At 44.8% G+C, this 17,049-nt stretch overlaps 1 protein-coding gene across 1 annotated transcript in view; it reads left to right on the top strand.

Moving 5' to 3' along the window:
• Positions 1-4,677, top strand: part of EGFL6 (EGF like domain multiple 6) — a 34,469-nt gene extending 29,792 nt beyond the window's left edge. The window contains exons 11-12 of the mRNA XM_018043714.1: positions 1,648-1,913; positions 4,233-4,677. Of these exons, the coding sequence (XP_017899203.1) occupies positions 1,648-1,913; positions 4,233-4,343 (377 nt within the window). The 3' untranslated portion in view covers positions 4,344-4,677. The remainder of the gene's footprint in view (positions 1-1,647; positions 1,914-4,232) is intronic.
• The last annotated feature ends 12,372 nt before the right edge of the window (positions 4,678-17,049 follow it).

Below are 17,049 nucleotides of genomic sequence, written 5' to 3'. Positions count from 1 at the left end.
AAACACTCTTTCAAATGCAGAAGACTAAAGCCCTGAATTGACCTTTTCCAGAAAATGTCAGAAGAGTGGAAAAGCAGAGCACAAAAGCCGGCAGATTTTTGTTGGGGTACATGCTTAGGAATTTCCAGAGGGGTCCCTGAAGTCTGAGCACGCCTTGCGTATGTCAGCTTCCTTCCTCATGACCTTGTCACGGGCGGGATTCCTCACACTGGCTCCCGGCAGTTGGCAGATCCCATTTGGAGCATAAATAGAATTTTGGTCATCTAAGGCTGACTCTGTAATTAGAAATAACTGTTATACTTTCAGGAAGTCTGGTTCTTTACTCATCAAAGTGTTTCTTTGGAGAGGTTTATGCCCAGCGCTCAGGTAAAAGATCCTTCTAGATCCTTCCTTGACACTGATTCCTCCCTGAGAGCCTTCCTTGCAAGCCCTTACATGCAATCAGGAAACCTGGGTATCTCCTAACAAAAATTCCTTTTACAACGTGGGATAGAGGTAGAGGATAGAAGTTCCCTATTTACAAACACCTGATTTGCAAATAACCCTGAGGTTCACTCAACACGGGATGAATGAGCATTTTTAGAAGGATGAAATCTCAAGGAGAGATCAAAGTGGGCTTGAACTGGAGTAAAAGGGAAACCTACCACAGTGGGTCACAAAAGACTGTAGCTAGTAGAGCTGCTAGATAAAATGTAGGATGCCTCAATTTCAGATAATCAGCGCATGCTTTTTAGTGTATCTCAGACATGTTGTTTATGTGAAATGCAAACTCCACAGGGAATTCTGGACTTTTATCCTCTGAATTTGGCAAACTTACTAACTGGGGAAGAAGAACAGGCAGTCTCTGGGTCCAGTGAAAACTAAAGCAATGTCAATCTGGGCCCTGAGAATGTCTCTAGGAGTTGAACTACCAGAAAACTCCACCCACCCACCGAGTCTTTCTCCTGGCTTCTAGAGGAATATCTTCTTTCTGTCAACTTCTCCAAACCCCACCCTATGAGAGTTTTTGTCCAAGTCCATCAAAGCCACAACCATAAGGCTGCAGATGAGCAAATATCCACTATACTGGTTACAAAATTCTTGGGAAAAGGATCTGAGAAACAGGTGATCTGTGTTCCTACCATCTTCAAGCAGAACTTGGAGTGACACGTTGCACATGGTGGCTGAGCTCCGTGATACCATTAGTACAGATTCATGTATGTTGTGAATTAAATACCACACTGTGGACCCACCTAACCAGCTAGCCATCATACATACAACTCAGTGGAGAAATGCATTCAAGGGTCAAACAACCAAGGTGGAAAGTTCTGGAATACAAGTTTTCTGTTAGCTGAAAATTATCTACAGTGCTCAAAGACCATTAAATTAGATTCTTACCCCATACCTACTACTACCAAGTTTGTGAATGTGAGCAGATTCCTCAGTTTCTCTAACTCTCAGTTTCCTTCTCTACAGAGCAAAGAATTTTAGCCCTAGGATTCTAAAATTCATGTTAGCATGAAAATTTTGTTCCTAAATATTTGAAATGAAAAGGACTTGAGCTTCCCCTATAGGCGCCTATTGTTCATTTTTTAACAGCTATTTTATTCACTGTAGCCAAACCCTTTGCAATGGCCCCATTAACTGTGGGTCTTTCTTCCTTTCCAGCTCTTGGCTACTATATGGCTGTTTCAGCCCTGACAGGTCAGAAGAAGGACATCGGCCGTTTGAAACTTCTCCTCCCCAACCTGCGACCCCACAGTAACTTCTGTTTGCTCTTTCATTACCGGCTGGCTGGACACAAAGTAGGGAAGCTTAGAGTGTTTGTAAAAAATAGTAACAATGCCCTGGCCTGGGAGAAAACCAGGAGCACCAATGAACAGTGGAGGATGGGGAAAATTCAGCTGTATCACGGAATTGATACTCCCAAAAGCGTAAGTGGAAAACTGTATAAAATGAGATATTTACATTCTTTTTCAGTGACTTAAACAAAGCAAAACACTTCCTGAAGTACCTAGGTCCTGGGGCTACAGAGATGAATAAGACTTTCCCCTCCACTTAAAGAGCTTATATTCTGGAGTGAAATAGGCAAGGTAGTTATAACGATAATACTTGTCAGGTGCAGGCATATCATATTCTGGAAATGAACTGCTCATGTGTCAGGCTCCTCCCACCAACTTCCTTCCAAACCAGGCTCTAAATCCCTTACTACATAAAAGCACATCCTGCTCATTGATTCTGTGCCCAGCACTTATCACAATGAATGGAAACCAGAAGGTCATTTTCCAAAATATTTATTTTATTCAAGTATAGTTAATCTATAATGTTGTGTTCCTCTCTGCTGTACAGGTGATTGAGTTCTACCTCTATATACAGTAAGTCCCTGCATATGAGTGAGTTCTCTTCCTAGAACGCATTTGTAAGTCCAACCAATTTAGCCAAGGTACCCGTCTAACTCAACTGGCTATATAGTACTGTACTGTAATAGGTTTATAATACTTTTCACACAAATAATACATAAAAAACACGGCAAATAAAGAAAACATTTTAAATCTTACAGTACAGTACCTCAAAAAGCAGAGTAGTGCCGTACAACAGCTGGCACACAGGGGCTGGCATCAAGTGGACAGGCAAGGAGAGTTACGATGGAGGAGGGCGAGGAGGTGGGAGCTGGCAGAGCTGAAGGACCGTCAGCAATAGGAGACAGAGGGCGAGCTGTAATGTCACTCACGCCCAACGTGAATGGAAGGTACGTTCGCATCTCTGAAAGCTAGAAACTTGAAGGCTCATATGTAGGGGACTTAACTGTAACGCTTCTTCCTAATCTTTTTCCATTATGGTTTGTCACAAGGTACTGGATAGAGTTCCCCGTGCCCTGCAGGAGGACCTCGCTGTTTATCCATTCTCTAATAGTTTGCATCTGCTAACCCCACATTCCCAACCCGCCCCTCCTCCACCCCACCTTGGTAACTGCAATCTGCCCTCTATGTCTGCGAGTCTGTTTCTGTTTTGTAGATAGGTTCACTTGTCTCATATTTTATTTTATTTATGTTTTGGCCCCAATGTGCCACATGCAGGATCTTAGTTCCCCGACTAGGGATCAAACCCTTGCCCCCTGCATTGGGACTGCAGAGTCTTAAGCACTGGACTGCCAGGGAAGTCCACATTTGTGTCACATTTTAGATTCCACATATGACTGGCATCACATGGTGTTGGTCTTTCCCTGTCTGACTTACTTCACTTAATGTGATATTCTCTAGGTGCATCCATGTTAGTTCCTGGCCCAGGCATTGAACCTGGGCCCTGACAGTGCAAGCTCCAAGTCCTAACCAAAAGACCTTCCCAGTTACTATCTTATATATGATAGTGTATATATGTTAATCCCAATCTCCCAGTTTATGCCTCCTTACCCCTGTCCCCTTTGGTAACCCTGTTTGTTTTCTATGTCTGTGGCTCTGTTTTGTAGATACATTTATATGTACTATTTTTCCCACGATTTTTTAAAGATTGCATATATAAATCATATCACATTTGTCTTTCTATGTCTTACTTCATTCAGTAGGACCAACTAGATCCATCCATATTGTTGCAAATGGCATTATCTCATTCTTTTTATGGCTGACTAGTATTCCATTATGCCGCACCTTCTGTTCCCTTCATCTGTTGATGGACATCTAGGTTGCTTCCATAACTTGGCTACTGTAAACAGCTCTGCAATGAACATTGGAATGCATATGTCTTTTCGAATTACAGTTTTCTCGGCACCTAGGAGTGGGATTGGCCTATCATACAGTAGCTCTGTGTTTATTTTTTAAGGGACTACCATACAGATCTCCCAAGTGGCTGTACAAATTTGCATTCCCACGAGTGGAGTAGGAAGATTCACGACGATAATTAATTTCTTCTAGCCTGGGTTTTGAAAAGAAAACCGTATTATTCCTTTAGTGGTTTTTTTTTTTTTCTTCTAAAAAGGAAGGAATTCCAAAATTTCCTCTTAAACTTTACTGTTCTCAGCTTTCCAGGGCTTTCCAGATTCTTTTAGGTGTTGCAGGAGCCCTGTTTTCTCTGATTGTAATTCACTCAGTGTAGATACCAGGCATCCGGACAATACATTACCATATATTCAATGTCAAAGCCTGTTTCTATGGAATAGGGACATATGAATTGCATTCAGTTTAATAGCAATTAAATAGTGGGACTTTGTCATGCTTTAAATATCTTCAAGTAATTTTTTATTCCCTCTCCATTATTAGATCATTTTTGAAGCTGAACGTGGCAAGGGCAAGACTGGAGAAATTGCAGTGGACGGCGTCTCGCTGGTTTCAGGCTTATGTCCAGATGGCCTTTTACCTGTGGATGGTTGAATGTTACTGTTATCTTTTATATCTTTATATTTGGCTTTTTATGTCAGTTCTCTGTTTTTTGACAGTATATCATAGATCCCCCCCATTTTAGAAATACAATCTGAAAAACTGTGGTGTTCAAACAGACTCATTATTGTGAGATGCCTTTCTTGTATACGATATACTGATATTTGCTCTAAATATAGTACCATTGTGTCTTCTCATTCATTACTGAGTCTATAAAACTTGGACGTATCAGTTCAGCCCTCCCCACCCCAGTACATGTGATGTGTCTACATGACTTCCTGAACCATTTTATGTAACATTTCTAGAATTACAAAAAAAAAAAAAAAAACAGCACAGAGAAATGCTTAACTATTTGACTTTGATGGCACTTCTTGGAAACTATAACATCACAGATAGACTTTTACCTAAGTTGCTTAGCCAGATATTTCACAACCAAGTTTGTATATTTAAGTCCTTTGTAATAATAATATCCAAATAGTCACCTTGTGTCATGGTTTAAGTTTTTCTAAGTAAGAAAATGTGTTGTTAATTGTATGTTTAATTATGTGTAAGGTTATTTGCTTTGCTAGAAAATGTGTTTTATACTTTTTTCTGTGAAAATACTTATATTATTTTTAACTTATATTCTTTATTTTATTTTATTTTTTATTTTATTTTTTTATTTTATTTTTTTAATTTTAAAATCTTTAATTCTTACATGCGTTCCCAAACATGAACCCCCCTCCCACCTCCCTCCCCATAACATCTCTGTGGGTCATCCCCATGCACCAGCACCAAGCATGCTGTATATTCTTAAAAATTCTTAAAATTACTTGCTATTATGGAAACACACGACTGCTTTTGTAGGCCTCATAACTATGAGACCAATTAGCTTAAGTTGTTGAATTGAAGGTGTCGGAGAATTATCGAAAATCAAAATTATGCTAGTAACCAGATTCCAAAAAGACTAATGCCCCTTGTCTATTTCGTTTTTCTTCCAAATTCAAGAACTTGTTTGTGTGGTAATGAATCCTGAGTGTACATTCCTGTGGATAAAAGTATATTCTGTTTTAAGATTCTAGGTTGGAAGGTGGTTCAGGACAACTCCCAAACAGAAGATTCCCCAGATATTTGCCTGTTCGCCCTGTAAGCGACGAAGGCATTGACCTGTAAATGGAAGGAAAGTGAGACTGTGTCCACCTACTAATCCTTAAAATTTGTAGCCTTTTTCTTAGAGTTTTTTTTATGTTGAAAGTCATAGTAATCCTTCTTCTTCTTTGTCTTTTTCTTTTAAATAAGAAGGATTATTTAAAAGAAAAAAAAAGACAAGAAAAAGGAGTACAAAGGGTTTAAATGGACCTTTTAAGATGGTGGGAAAAAATACATTGTTTCCGTTTAGTGTGAAGTCCTTTTACCATAGAAAGTGGACACAGGACTGCGGCTCTATCTGTTGATAAGTACTAGTTATAGAAACCCCCAAAACAATGTTTCTAGTGAGAGCAGATGAAGAACTGCCTGGCTCAGTGAAATCAGCCCACAGAATTGTAAGAGATAATATTATAAAATGGTTGTGTTAAGGTGCGAAAATGCAAATGTGGGGTGGTTTGTTACACGGCAGAGGTTGACTAACACGAGTGATTGCTATTACGACTCTGCTAGAACCTGAAGAAGACCTCCCCCACCGTGTCTCCTCAGTGACCAGGGAAATTTGAGAGCACAGTTATGGCTTAGAGTAAAGGAAGAGAGGAGACTGTGCAGTGAAGGCCAGTCAGTGCCCCAGTAATCCATGTTATAGGAAGAGATGTTAAACTGAAACAAATAGGGAGGCCTGCAAGTATGTTACCTATAGGGAGAAAATCAGTATGAAGCTGATTTAAATTGAATGTAGTAATATTGCACGTTTCTCTAGTATCTGTAGCAGAGACTTCTAGTTGCCTACCCAATATCCTTTCTCACCTTTTTCCTTACCAGTATGACCATGTATACATATATATGGGGGGACTGCAATGTGTTCAACTAAAAGGCTGTGTTTCCCAACCTCTCCTACAGATGGGGGGCTCACTGAAGTCATTGGTGAGGCTTCCAGGAAGGATCGTTAAAGAAGGCTCTCAGCGGGCAGCTCCTTGTGCCATTTCCCTCCCTCCTTCCTGCCTACAATGTGATTGTGAAGGCAGGAGCTCTGGGAGCTGCCTGTGACCACAAGGGCAAGGGCCACAGCCTATGGTGGAGCACACAGCTGGAGGAAAGCTGGGCTCCTGATGACATGGCGGCATGTCTACCCTGTCCCACACTGGTCACCGCTTGACGTTACATGAGACACAAAGAAATCCTCTCTTGGCCTACCTAGGATTTCGAACAAACACAATCCGATGTCAGGTGACCATTCTTCCTGAGCCCCAGAGGGCTGCCCTGCCATGTCCACTGCAAGACCACAGTCTTTGGGACTAACTTCTTGGACCTTAAACACCAATATCTTGTTTTGAATTCAGGTCCACAGCCTCTAGTCATGGATCTCTAGCCTGCAGCAGCACAGAATCCCATTGGATTCCTTTGGCGAACCTAAGGTCAAATATTCCAGCCACGACTCCCACACCTGTGGACCCTGGCCACTACTCAACATGGAACTCCCCTGGTCATTCATCCTCTCCCACTCCCTCCTCCCATCGCCATTATAGGCTCCCTCCTCTGGACACTAACTCCCACCATTTCTGCCCCTTCCCCATCACACCTGCTCCTCTCCCAACCAAGGAGGAGGACTGAACGACCCCTTCCGCTCCGGCACTTGATGCCTCCTGAAGACTGCACTGATCCCTAGCGTGGCCTGATGTCGCCTATATTTTCGGTGCTCTTCTTTTTTCCGCAGGCACAGAATACTCGTGGGATGACTCTGGAATACTTTTGCCTGAAGATGTTTTCAGATGTCAAGAACCGTAGCCCTACTTGCAAAGCTAATAAGTTGACCTGTCACAGTTTTATTAGGTGTCAGTAGAAAAGACAAGCCTCCTGGGTCAGAGAGAGACTCTATTTCTCATGGGACAACAGGTAGCCTGGGCCTCGGTCAGTCCACTGCCCCATACCCCCCAACCCCGCGTCTCCCAGGGGGCGGGTGACAAAGAGGCGCGTCCAGAGGGATGCCAGGTACAGGGGGAGTTTGTGTCCCAGCTGAGGAGTCCTGAGTTAAGGAAAGCCCCAGACTTCTAAGAGGACCACTAGCCCACCTGCCCAAAGTTTGCCCTAGAAGGACACTGTTTTTTTAGATTTGTCAGGAAACAAATCTGCTCTTGAGAAATAAGATACTATCTCTCTTCTCCCAGGCTGTGTGCCCTACCACCATCCTTGATAAGACAGCACAGAACAAAAGCTGCCAACGCCTTTGTATGGAAAACGGGCAGAAACACATGAGACCCATGGAGACTGGCCTCCAGACAGCAGCCTCTTAGGACCTTGCAATAGTCAGTTGGGGGAGGGGATGGCAGTGGGAAAAGCTGGGTAGCAGTGTGGACTCCTGAGAAGTTTAGAACTTGGCAGCTAACATTCTCACCTTTGATACTACTGCTTTCTGGAACTTACTTTTCCAGGACGAATGTTTAAATCTTTTTCCAATCAGACCGGAAGAAATCAGGTGAGTTAGTTTCTGCCAAATAAACAGACATAAAGTAAAAGCATTCTATGTTCTGAGAGAGAACTATCAGATTTTTTTTTATTTTTTGTAATTTTATTTGTATGTTACATTGGGGTAGAGTTGATGTACAATATTGTATTTCAGATGTACAGCACAGTGGTTTACTTAAACATGCACATATATCCATTCTTTTTCAGATTCTTTTCCCATATAAGTTATTACAGAATATTGAGTAGAGTTCCCGGCACTATACAGTAGGTCCTTGTTGATTATCTATTTTCTATAAATGTGTATATGTTAATCCCAAACTCCTCATTTATCCCTCCCCCTCACCTTTACCCTTTGGTAACTGTAAGTTTGTTTTCAAAGTCTGTGAGTCTGTTTCTGTCTTGTAAATAAGTTCATTTGTATCATCTTTTTAGATTCCACATGTAAGTGGGATATTTTCAACCTTTTTCGTTTTCCTCTTCAAGTCAGTGAAACAGTGACTGCAAATGCCAGATCGCTGTGTTCGGTCTCCACTCAAAGCCTTATCCTGCTGCTACATGGAGGCAGCTTCATTCTGTGTGGCCAGGAAACAGCAAAGCAGCTAGCAATTTAGGAATTTGTAAATGTGTACAGATAGGGGTTCTTTCTTCCTGTGGAAAATGGAGTTGTAGATTGGACTAGTTATTTATGACCTCTGGGGAACTCTTACATCTTTAAATATCCTAGCCTGCTTCCTAAAGAGTTCATCCTTAGCACACGTGTGGAAAAACTCTGTACAACAGTTGGCAAATCGGCTTTTATCTGAGAGGCAGTTGTGGGGTGGTGAGAGCCCTCCTGGAGCTGAGGAGGGCTCCCCAAATTGGGTTTAGAATGGGGAGGTTACCTCCACCTATTTTTGACCGAAACTTGTCCTGTGTATCTCTCTAGTCGGTTTGGGAATGTTATAGAAATTGTTCTCCATTTCTAGGTCGTGGTTTGTTTGTTATGCTTTCTCCCACCCATGGTCTCGCCACTTTCTAGACCATGATGGGTGGCGGATTCAGTGCAATTAGGTGAGAACTAATTACTCTTTCCTTCTCAGTAATTTCTTTGAGAGCCTATATATGTATTTCACTGGCAATGTTGCTCAAAACACATTCGGAAGTGCCTTTTTCGGTACAAAAATTGTACAGAAGACTTGATATGCCAATTTATGGTCACACATCATTTATCACCAAAAACAGCACATCTTACCAACCCAGGACTCCACTCCTAGGTATATACTCCATAGAAACACATCATGGCACTGTTTATAATAGTCACACTCAGTTCAGTTCAGTTCAGTCACTCAGTCGTGTCCGACTCTCTGGGACTCCATGAATCACAGCACGCCAGGCCTCCCTGTCCATCACCAACTCCCGGAGTTCACTCAAACTCACATCCATCGAGTCGGTGATGCCATCCAGCCATCTCATCCTCTGTTGTCCCCTTCTCCTCCTGCACCCAATCCCTCCACAACTCAAATATCCAGCATGTCCCTTTTGAGTAGAATGGATAAATAAACTAGTATATTTATTCAGGGAAATATTAGCAAGAAATGAGAATGAACAAACTAATACTACTTACAGGAACACTGATGAATTTCTGAAATATGGCACTGATCAAAAGAAGCCTGGGAATTCCCTGGTGGTCCAGTGGTTGGACTCCATGCTGTCATTGCCAAGGGCCTGGGTTCAATCCCTGGTTGGGAAATATGATCCCACAAGCCACGTAGCACCCCTGAAAAGTAAAAAAAAGAAAAAAACAAATTAGATAATGTGTGGTTCCATATATATGTTCCCCCCCAACACACACTTATATAAGTTTTGAGATCAGATGCAATGAATCTAGGGTGGCGAAGTTGGCATTGTGTTTACCCTTGGAGAGGGTGCTAGGAAGGAACACAGGGGGACTTTTGGGGATGGTCATTGCTTCACTTAAGTGAAAGTGTTACCCCTCTTTAAGATGAACCTCATCAGTGTGACTTGGGGCCTGCTGACTTGGGACATGAGTTCATCTCTCAATACAGGCAGGTTGTGACTGCAGTTCCATAGACTCATGCATAATCCAGCCACTAATGACTTTGACCTTGGGGATGTCCCCTAGCCTGCCATCCAGGATACCCAGGGACTTTGGCATGGAGATAAATGGCTTTGGAACCCGCCCCCAGCTCTTCTTGGCCACGCTAGGCAGCATATGAGATCTTAGCTCCCTAATCAGGGATGGAACTTGGGTCCCTTGCTATGGAAGCACGGAGTCTTAACCACTGAGCCACCAGGGAAATCCCAGCATTGGAATCTTAAGGAGTGGGTTCAACAGGCCCAGGGGTTCAGGCCTAAGGGCCTTCTTTCCTGCTGTTCGGGTGGTGGAACCCTGATCTCTGCCACATTTGTTGGTCTTTCTGGACACTGAGAAAAGTTTCCACATCCCCCTTTGTTCACCCTGTCACTATCCTTTTAAAATGGTTTTCCTCCTGAATTTGAGCTGGGGTCCCACAGCTCCCCCACTGAAAAGGACAGTTGGCACTTGGCTCCCTTGGTTTCCAGCCCCTCTCTCAGAGTTCCCGCAGTGCCCTCGTGTGGCAGCTTCCATGAACATGCGTGGTTGCCTACAGGCAAACAGCAAAGAGGGCTGGCTGTCTTCAGTGTCTCTTGCTTCCTCTCCATCCCATTTCTCCTCTCTCTAGTGTTTTGTGAACTCATGCTTCTTTCTGGGTACCCAGAACCTTCCAGTCACTCACCCCTGAGCTCTTGAAAATCCAAGCTTGCAGGCCTCTCGTTCTCTCCCTGTTCACCCTGTCAATGTTGACTTGTCCTCTGTCCCATTCTGTTGATCTCTGACAAACGAAAAGGAAATGGCCCTTATAAAAAAAACAACTCAGGCTTAAGGAATAAAGAGCTGGAACTGTAACCTCACTAAGTAATTGTTGTTGTTGTTTAATCACTGAGTCGTGTCTGACTCTTTTGCGATCCCGTGGACTGTAGGCCGCTAGGCTCCTCTGTCCATGGGATTTCTGAGGCAGGAATACTGGGGTAGGTTGCCATTGTCTTCTCCAGGAGGTCTTCCTGACGACCCAGGGATCAAACCTCCGGGTCCTGCATTGGCAGGCAGATTCTTTACCACCAAGCCACCAGGGAAGCCCAAATAATATTTACTCTTTTATAATAGCAGCTTCTACTGCCTTAATACCAAGGAACAGGGAAGAAGGCACTTTGAGCACTGTGTAAGATCAGGGATTCTCCTCTGATGATTCACATCACACAGCTGCATTAAGATGGAGGCTGAGTCAAAGTTTGCTGGTAGCCAGCAACAGAAAACAGACCTCTGCTAACCTATAGCAAAGGGAAGTTACAGTAAGGAAAGACAAGCGTGTAGGAAGATGGAAAGCCCAGCAACCCAGCCTTGGAAATAAGCTCCAGGGCTAGAAGTGGATGGGAAAACCCACTGTCGATCAGGAAGCCACCATCTGCTGGACTGATCTCTTACCAAGTTACTCTCCCCATTGTTCCACAAAAGTCACTTTCCAGGGAGAGGTGTGTGATCAGGCCACCTTGGATCATGTAGCTGCCCCCTGGCTAGGGCAGAGCAGGGCACCTGATGGCTGCTCAGAAGGTGGGATGAAAGCTAGGTTGCAAAACCTGTCTGAGTCCACCGCATGAACGCCGTCACATAAAAGCTGGCATTGAGTACATGTAATTGTCCCAGCCAACATAGCAAGCTCAGTGATTTACTCTTGGCATGACAAGGAGGTGAACACCTTCATCGTCTTCAGCAGCTAGAAACCTAGGTGGTGTTTGGGTCAGGTTTGAAATGAATAATAACTTAAATACTATTGTATGCACCAAATGACGTAGCAACTACAGTATGGTAGGTTGTTATGGGGGGAAAGTGAGGCTCAAATGGAAAAACTGCTTCTCTTGGGCACCATAAATCAGAATGGTGCACTTCTGGGCAAATGCATCTCCTGCTGAAGACTCAGAAGACCTGGGATGAGCATGATTCTCCTTCATATTGTCATTCCTGATGAACGGTCGCTTCTGGCAGCACACCCTGGTTATGTGGGGAAAGGGGGTCTGTGGATGCTGCGTACAGTGGTGAATCTGGGACAGTAAGCCTTCAGGCTGTGGGGTACAAGCACGAAAGACCAAGGAAGCAGCATACGTGAATGGATTTTAGTTCACTGCTTACTTCTTGGGCTTCCCTGGTGGCTCAGATGGTAAGGAATCCGCCTGCAATGCAGGAGACCTGGGTTCGATCCCTGGGTTGGGAAGATCCCCTGAAGGAGGGCATGGCAACCCACTCCAGCATTCCTGCCTGGAGAATCCCCATTGACAGAGGAGCCTGGTGGGCTATAGTCACAAAGAGTCAGACGCATGCTGCTCCTCTGATGAAATGCTCTTACAAAGCGACATCCTTTTGAAAGAAAACCCTGAGAACCAAATGCAGTGGGGACTCTCATAGAATAGTCCACATCACAGGTAGATGCATTCCTCATGGTAACAAGTCACTGACAGAGTGACGTCCCAGGGGGTGGGCTTCAGCTCGAACTTGTTAACAGCAACGCGGGAGTCAGCTGAATAGACAGGCGGCGGTATTTGAGTTGGTATCCTTTCATCCCGTCTCTTTTTGTACTTTTTCTCTATTTTGCTGATTACATGGATTGTGAAGCCCTCCCCCGCCAACAGTGACCAAGTAGTATCCGTGTTGTTTCGCTGCCTCTTGAATGATATGTACCACCAAGTAATGGGAGCCCGGCTTGTGGATCCTTCATTCTCTCCTACTCTGTTGCCACAGATCTGTGGTAGAAGAACTTCCCTTCCAGAGGAAGGGCTGAATGGACAGAAGGTGTGGGAGAGGTGAACAAGAGGTATGGAAATGACCTCTGGGTCACCCCTGGGGCAAGAGGATATTAAATGGGAATTTCCTGACTTTGATTCCACCTAGATCTGAGCTCAGTGTTTAAGCGCCTGCCGGGCACTCTTCTAGAGAGACAGTCTACATGGGGCTAAGTGGGGAGCCCAACACTACATCTGTCAGCCATGGTATGTCACCCCTTTTCAACTGACGCACAAGAGAAGGCAAAATTGGAAGATGGTTGTTAGAATTCTAGAAACTTCCTCCAGCCTTTCCGGCAAGTGGAGGGGAACTTGAGAGAACCACTCAAGAGAGGCTGACAGATGCTCCTGAACTGAATTGAAAGGGCACAAGTGCTTGACTCCCTGGAAAACCCCTACAGGTGAGGAGCTAGCAGGGGCTGCTTAAGTCTACCTCTGATGGCAGAGGGAGCAGCCTCTGGTTCCAGGGCTTGCAGAGGGCTGGGGAGGGGGGCAGAGCTGCTAGGACTTTCCCAAGGGCTAAGTGCATAGCAAGCAAGTAGCTGGGTGATTCTGGAAGGACCTCACCTAAGAGGCCTGTCTGCAGGTGGCCTGACTCAACAGAAGGCTGGGTGCAACATGCCACTAAGTGCAGGAGCTGGTAGTCAACCACTGTACCATCTGAACCAGAGAATGGGTGCGTAGGGGCCCCCCAGCAAGGGGTGGGGGTCTCCAAAAAATATCCCCAAAGTGAGCACACAAAAGAGGCAGCCTTTGAATATCAGCATCCAGAGTGCTCCGATATCAGGTAACACCATCGTTAATTAGTTTCCTGTGGCTGCCATAAAAAACTGGGTGGCTTCAAACAATGGAAATCTATTGTCTCAGTTCTGGAGCTACAAGTTCAACCTCAAAGTGTTGGCAGGACCATGCTCCTCCAAAAACCTCTGGGGAGAATCCTTCCTTGCTTCTTGTGGCGCTAGGAGTCTCTTGGCTTGTGGGTGCATCACCCTGATGCCCACCTTGATCTTCAATGGCTTCTCCTCTGTCTCTGTGTCTTCTCTTTTGTCTTTTCTAAAGATACTCATCACTGGGGTTAGATCCACCCAGGTCATCCGAGATGATCTTATCTTAGGATCTTTAACTTAATTATATCTATAAAGAGCCCCCCCTTCTTTTTTAAAAAAATAAGGTGACATTCATAGGTTCCAATGTTAGAAAGTGAATATATATTTCTGGGGGAGGCGGAGCACAATTCAATCCACAATATTAATCAGATAAAACTTTTTACCCCTTCTTCTTCCTGTCCTTATCCTGGAGAGACCAGAAAATAGCACAGGAAGCCAAGAAAGGGTACAAGAAGATAGTGAAGGAATAGATCCAGGTGTTCTTTGCTGGTCCACAGAGTTACAGATCACACCTGAACTGAGGGAGTATTGGTGCTTTGAATTGGATAAGCAATCGAAGATCTGATTAGAATGGACTTTTTAACAACTTAAGATTGTTTCTTTCTACTGAAAGTGACTAGAAAAACCTATGGGGAGGCAAGGGGAAGGGGAATTGGATGGAGGTAGTCAAAACACACGAAACTCCAGTTACAAGTTTGCTGCTGCTGCTGCTAAGTTGCTTCACTCGTGTCCAACTCTGTGCGACCCCATAAACGGCAGCCCACCAGGCCCCCCATCCCTGGGATTCTCCAGGCAAGAACACTGGAGTGGGTTGCCATTTCCTTCTCCAATTACAAGTTAGCAGTCGGGCTATAATGTACAACGTGATAAAGATAATTAACAATCACTGTATGTTGAATATGAAAGTTGTTCAGGGTAAATTCTGGGAGCTTTCATCACAAGGAAAACAATTTTTTCTTTTTATTTTTATATGAGATAATGGATGTTCAGTAAACATACTGTGGTCATAATTTCATGATGTATATAAGTCAAATCATTATGCTGTACATTTTAAACTTATACAGTGAAAGTGAAAGTTGTTCAGTCGTGTCCAACACTTTGTGACCGCATGGACTACACAGTCCATGGAATTCTCCAGGCCAGAATACTGCAGTGGATAGCCTTTCCCTTCTTCAGGGGATCTTCCCAACCCAGGAATCGAACCCAGGTCTCTCGCATTGCAGGCAGATTCTTTACCAACTGAGCCTCATGGGAAGCCCAAACTTATACAGTGCTGCACGTCAGTTATATGTCAATAAAACTGGAAGGAAAAGGAGCTGTGGGATTTGCTCAAGCCTCAAGCTCCAGCCCTAGACCAGCCGAGATGCAGAAAGAGAGCCAACAGAGTGTGTTTCAAGGCAGTGGTGAGAAAAAATTTAACGTTTCTTCTTACTTATATCCCACAGAGCCAGGACTGTTCAATAAATTAGATTAATAGGTGTCTCACTTTGTTCTTGTGCTGGAAACAACTTCATAACAATAGCCTGTTGAAACTAGTCTCTTAGATTACATCTAGGATAAATCTGCACTGCTTCAAGTTTTAAGATGGAGTCACTGCTCCTGCGTTACTGATTACAGTGTTAGTCCTGGTCCTGTCTTCCCTCCTTCTAGGTAATGTTTAAAATGTGGCTCAATCATACAGTCCCCCTGCTTCCTTGAACCGTCCCCCAGGTTACCCTAGAGTAAAGGATCAGGAAAGAAGGCTGCCACTTTCTCTAGTCCCACCATCAGGGTGTCTTTATGGGATCCTGGCAGGGAAAGCATGTGTACAGGTGGGACACGCAGCATGCACAAGGCTCCTTAATGCATGTCTTCTGCTTTCATATCAACCGATGCATGCGAGGGGTGCAATAAGTGCTTGTTGAATTAATTACCGCTTAAGTAAATTCATTTTCGCCAGAAGTGTTGTCAACATTTAGCCTAGCGCTGTCTTGATGGGAAATAGAAAGGGTAGTTCAACAAACTTCGATGCTCAAAAGCAACAGTGGGGCTGTTTGTCTATTTCTTTTTATTTTTTTTCAATTCGTGGCTGGCTGCAGATTGCCGGCTCCAGACCAGGACCAGGATTTGGGAGCTGCGGGAGCTGCGGGGTCTACGGGTGCAGGCGGCCTCTCGCCGGCCTCTCGCCGGCCGATCGCTCTGCGCAGACGCCACTTTCCTAGCACGCATGCGTTGAGTCCCGCGCCTTGTTCTCTAGTCTGAGGGATGATTGGTTGAGCTTCCGTGGTCCCGCCCTGGGACCGGAAGCCCTCTCGGGCACCGAGGACACCGAGGACACCGAGGACTTCCGGGTTTCTCCCCTGCTTCTCGGTGAGTGGTGTGCAAGATTCGCCAATGTGTCTTTGGCTGCAGACAGGCGACCCAGTTGTTCCCAGTGGAAGCCCACCCCGCTCGGGGAGGCTCTCAGTGTTGCCGGGGCCGGTAGACCCGGACGTGCTTTCGCCTTCCCCTCTGCTCCAGCCGAGCGCGGGAAGATCCCTCGGGGCCGCCGCTCCCTGCGTGCTGGGTGCCAGGCTGTCACCCTTGGAAGTCTTGCAGCCGACTTTGCTTGTCGCTCCACCCCACCCACTGGAACCCGAACCCAGGCCAGAGTGGGCCCTTGTGCCCGTCCCTTCCCCTCGCTGCACATTTGCTATTGGTCGTCATAAAGCAGAAGGGCGCTAGCGCGGTATTGTGCCACTTTAGAAACTGCGACGCTCCTGGCAGCATAATTTCTCGCTATAGAGGAAGACGCTGCCTGTATAGCCAGAGAGGTGTACCTGGGTTGTGACTAGAATTTTAAATTTTTTCTTTACATCTTAGGTCTAAACTCGTCTAGGTTATTGCTGATTTGTTACCAGCTTTTGCGCTTCCCTGGTGGCTCAGAGGTTAAAGTGTTTGCCTGGAATGCAGGAGACCCGGTTTCGATCCCTGGGTCGGGAAGATCTCCTGGAGAAGGAAATGGCAACCCACTTCAGTACTCTTGCCTGGAGAATCCCATGAAGATCCGGGAGAAGGAAAAGGCAACCCACTCCAGTACTCTTGCCTGGAGAATCCCATGAGGGGAGGAGCCTGGTAGGCTAGTCCTCCATGACTTAGCAATTTCACTTTCACTTTGGAAATTTCTCTTTGATCTATTGTTAGCTTTTAGAACAGATGTGTGCACTTTCTGCATATACCTGTAACATCAGTTAATACTAACAAGGTTTTGTATGCATTCATTCAACAGATATTTTGGGCACTGTATAAACTCTGTTTTTGATATGTATTGAGTAAGGATATAGGTGTGTATCTCAGCATTATCGGTTCTAGCATATGCTCTAGAATTGTCCAGTATGGTAGCCACTAGGTCC

This window comes from Capra hircus, assembly GCF_001704415.2.
Source record: "Capra hircus breed San Clemente chromosome X unlocalized genomic scaffold, ASM170441v1, whole genome shotgun sequence".
Lineage (NCBI taxonomy): Eukaryota > Metazoa > Chordata > Mammalia > Artiodactyla > Bovidae > Capra > Capra hircus.
This window is presented reverse-complemented; position numbering and strand designations above follow the sequence as displayed.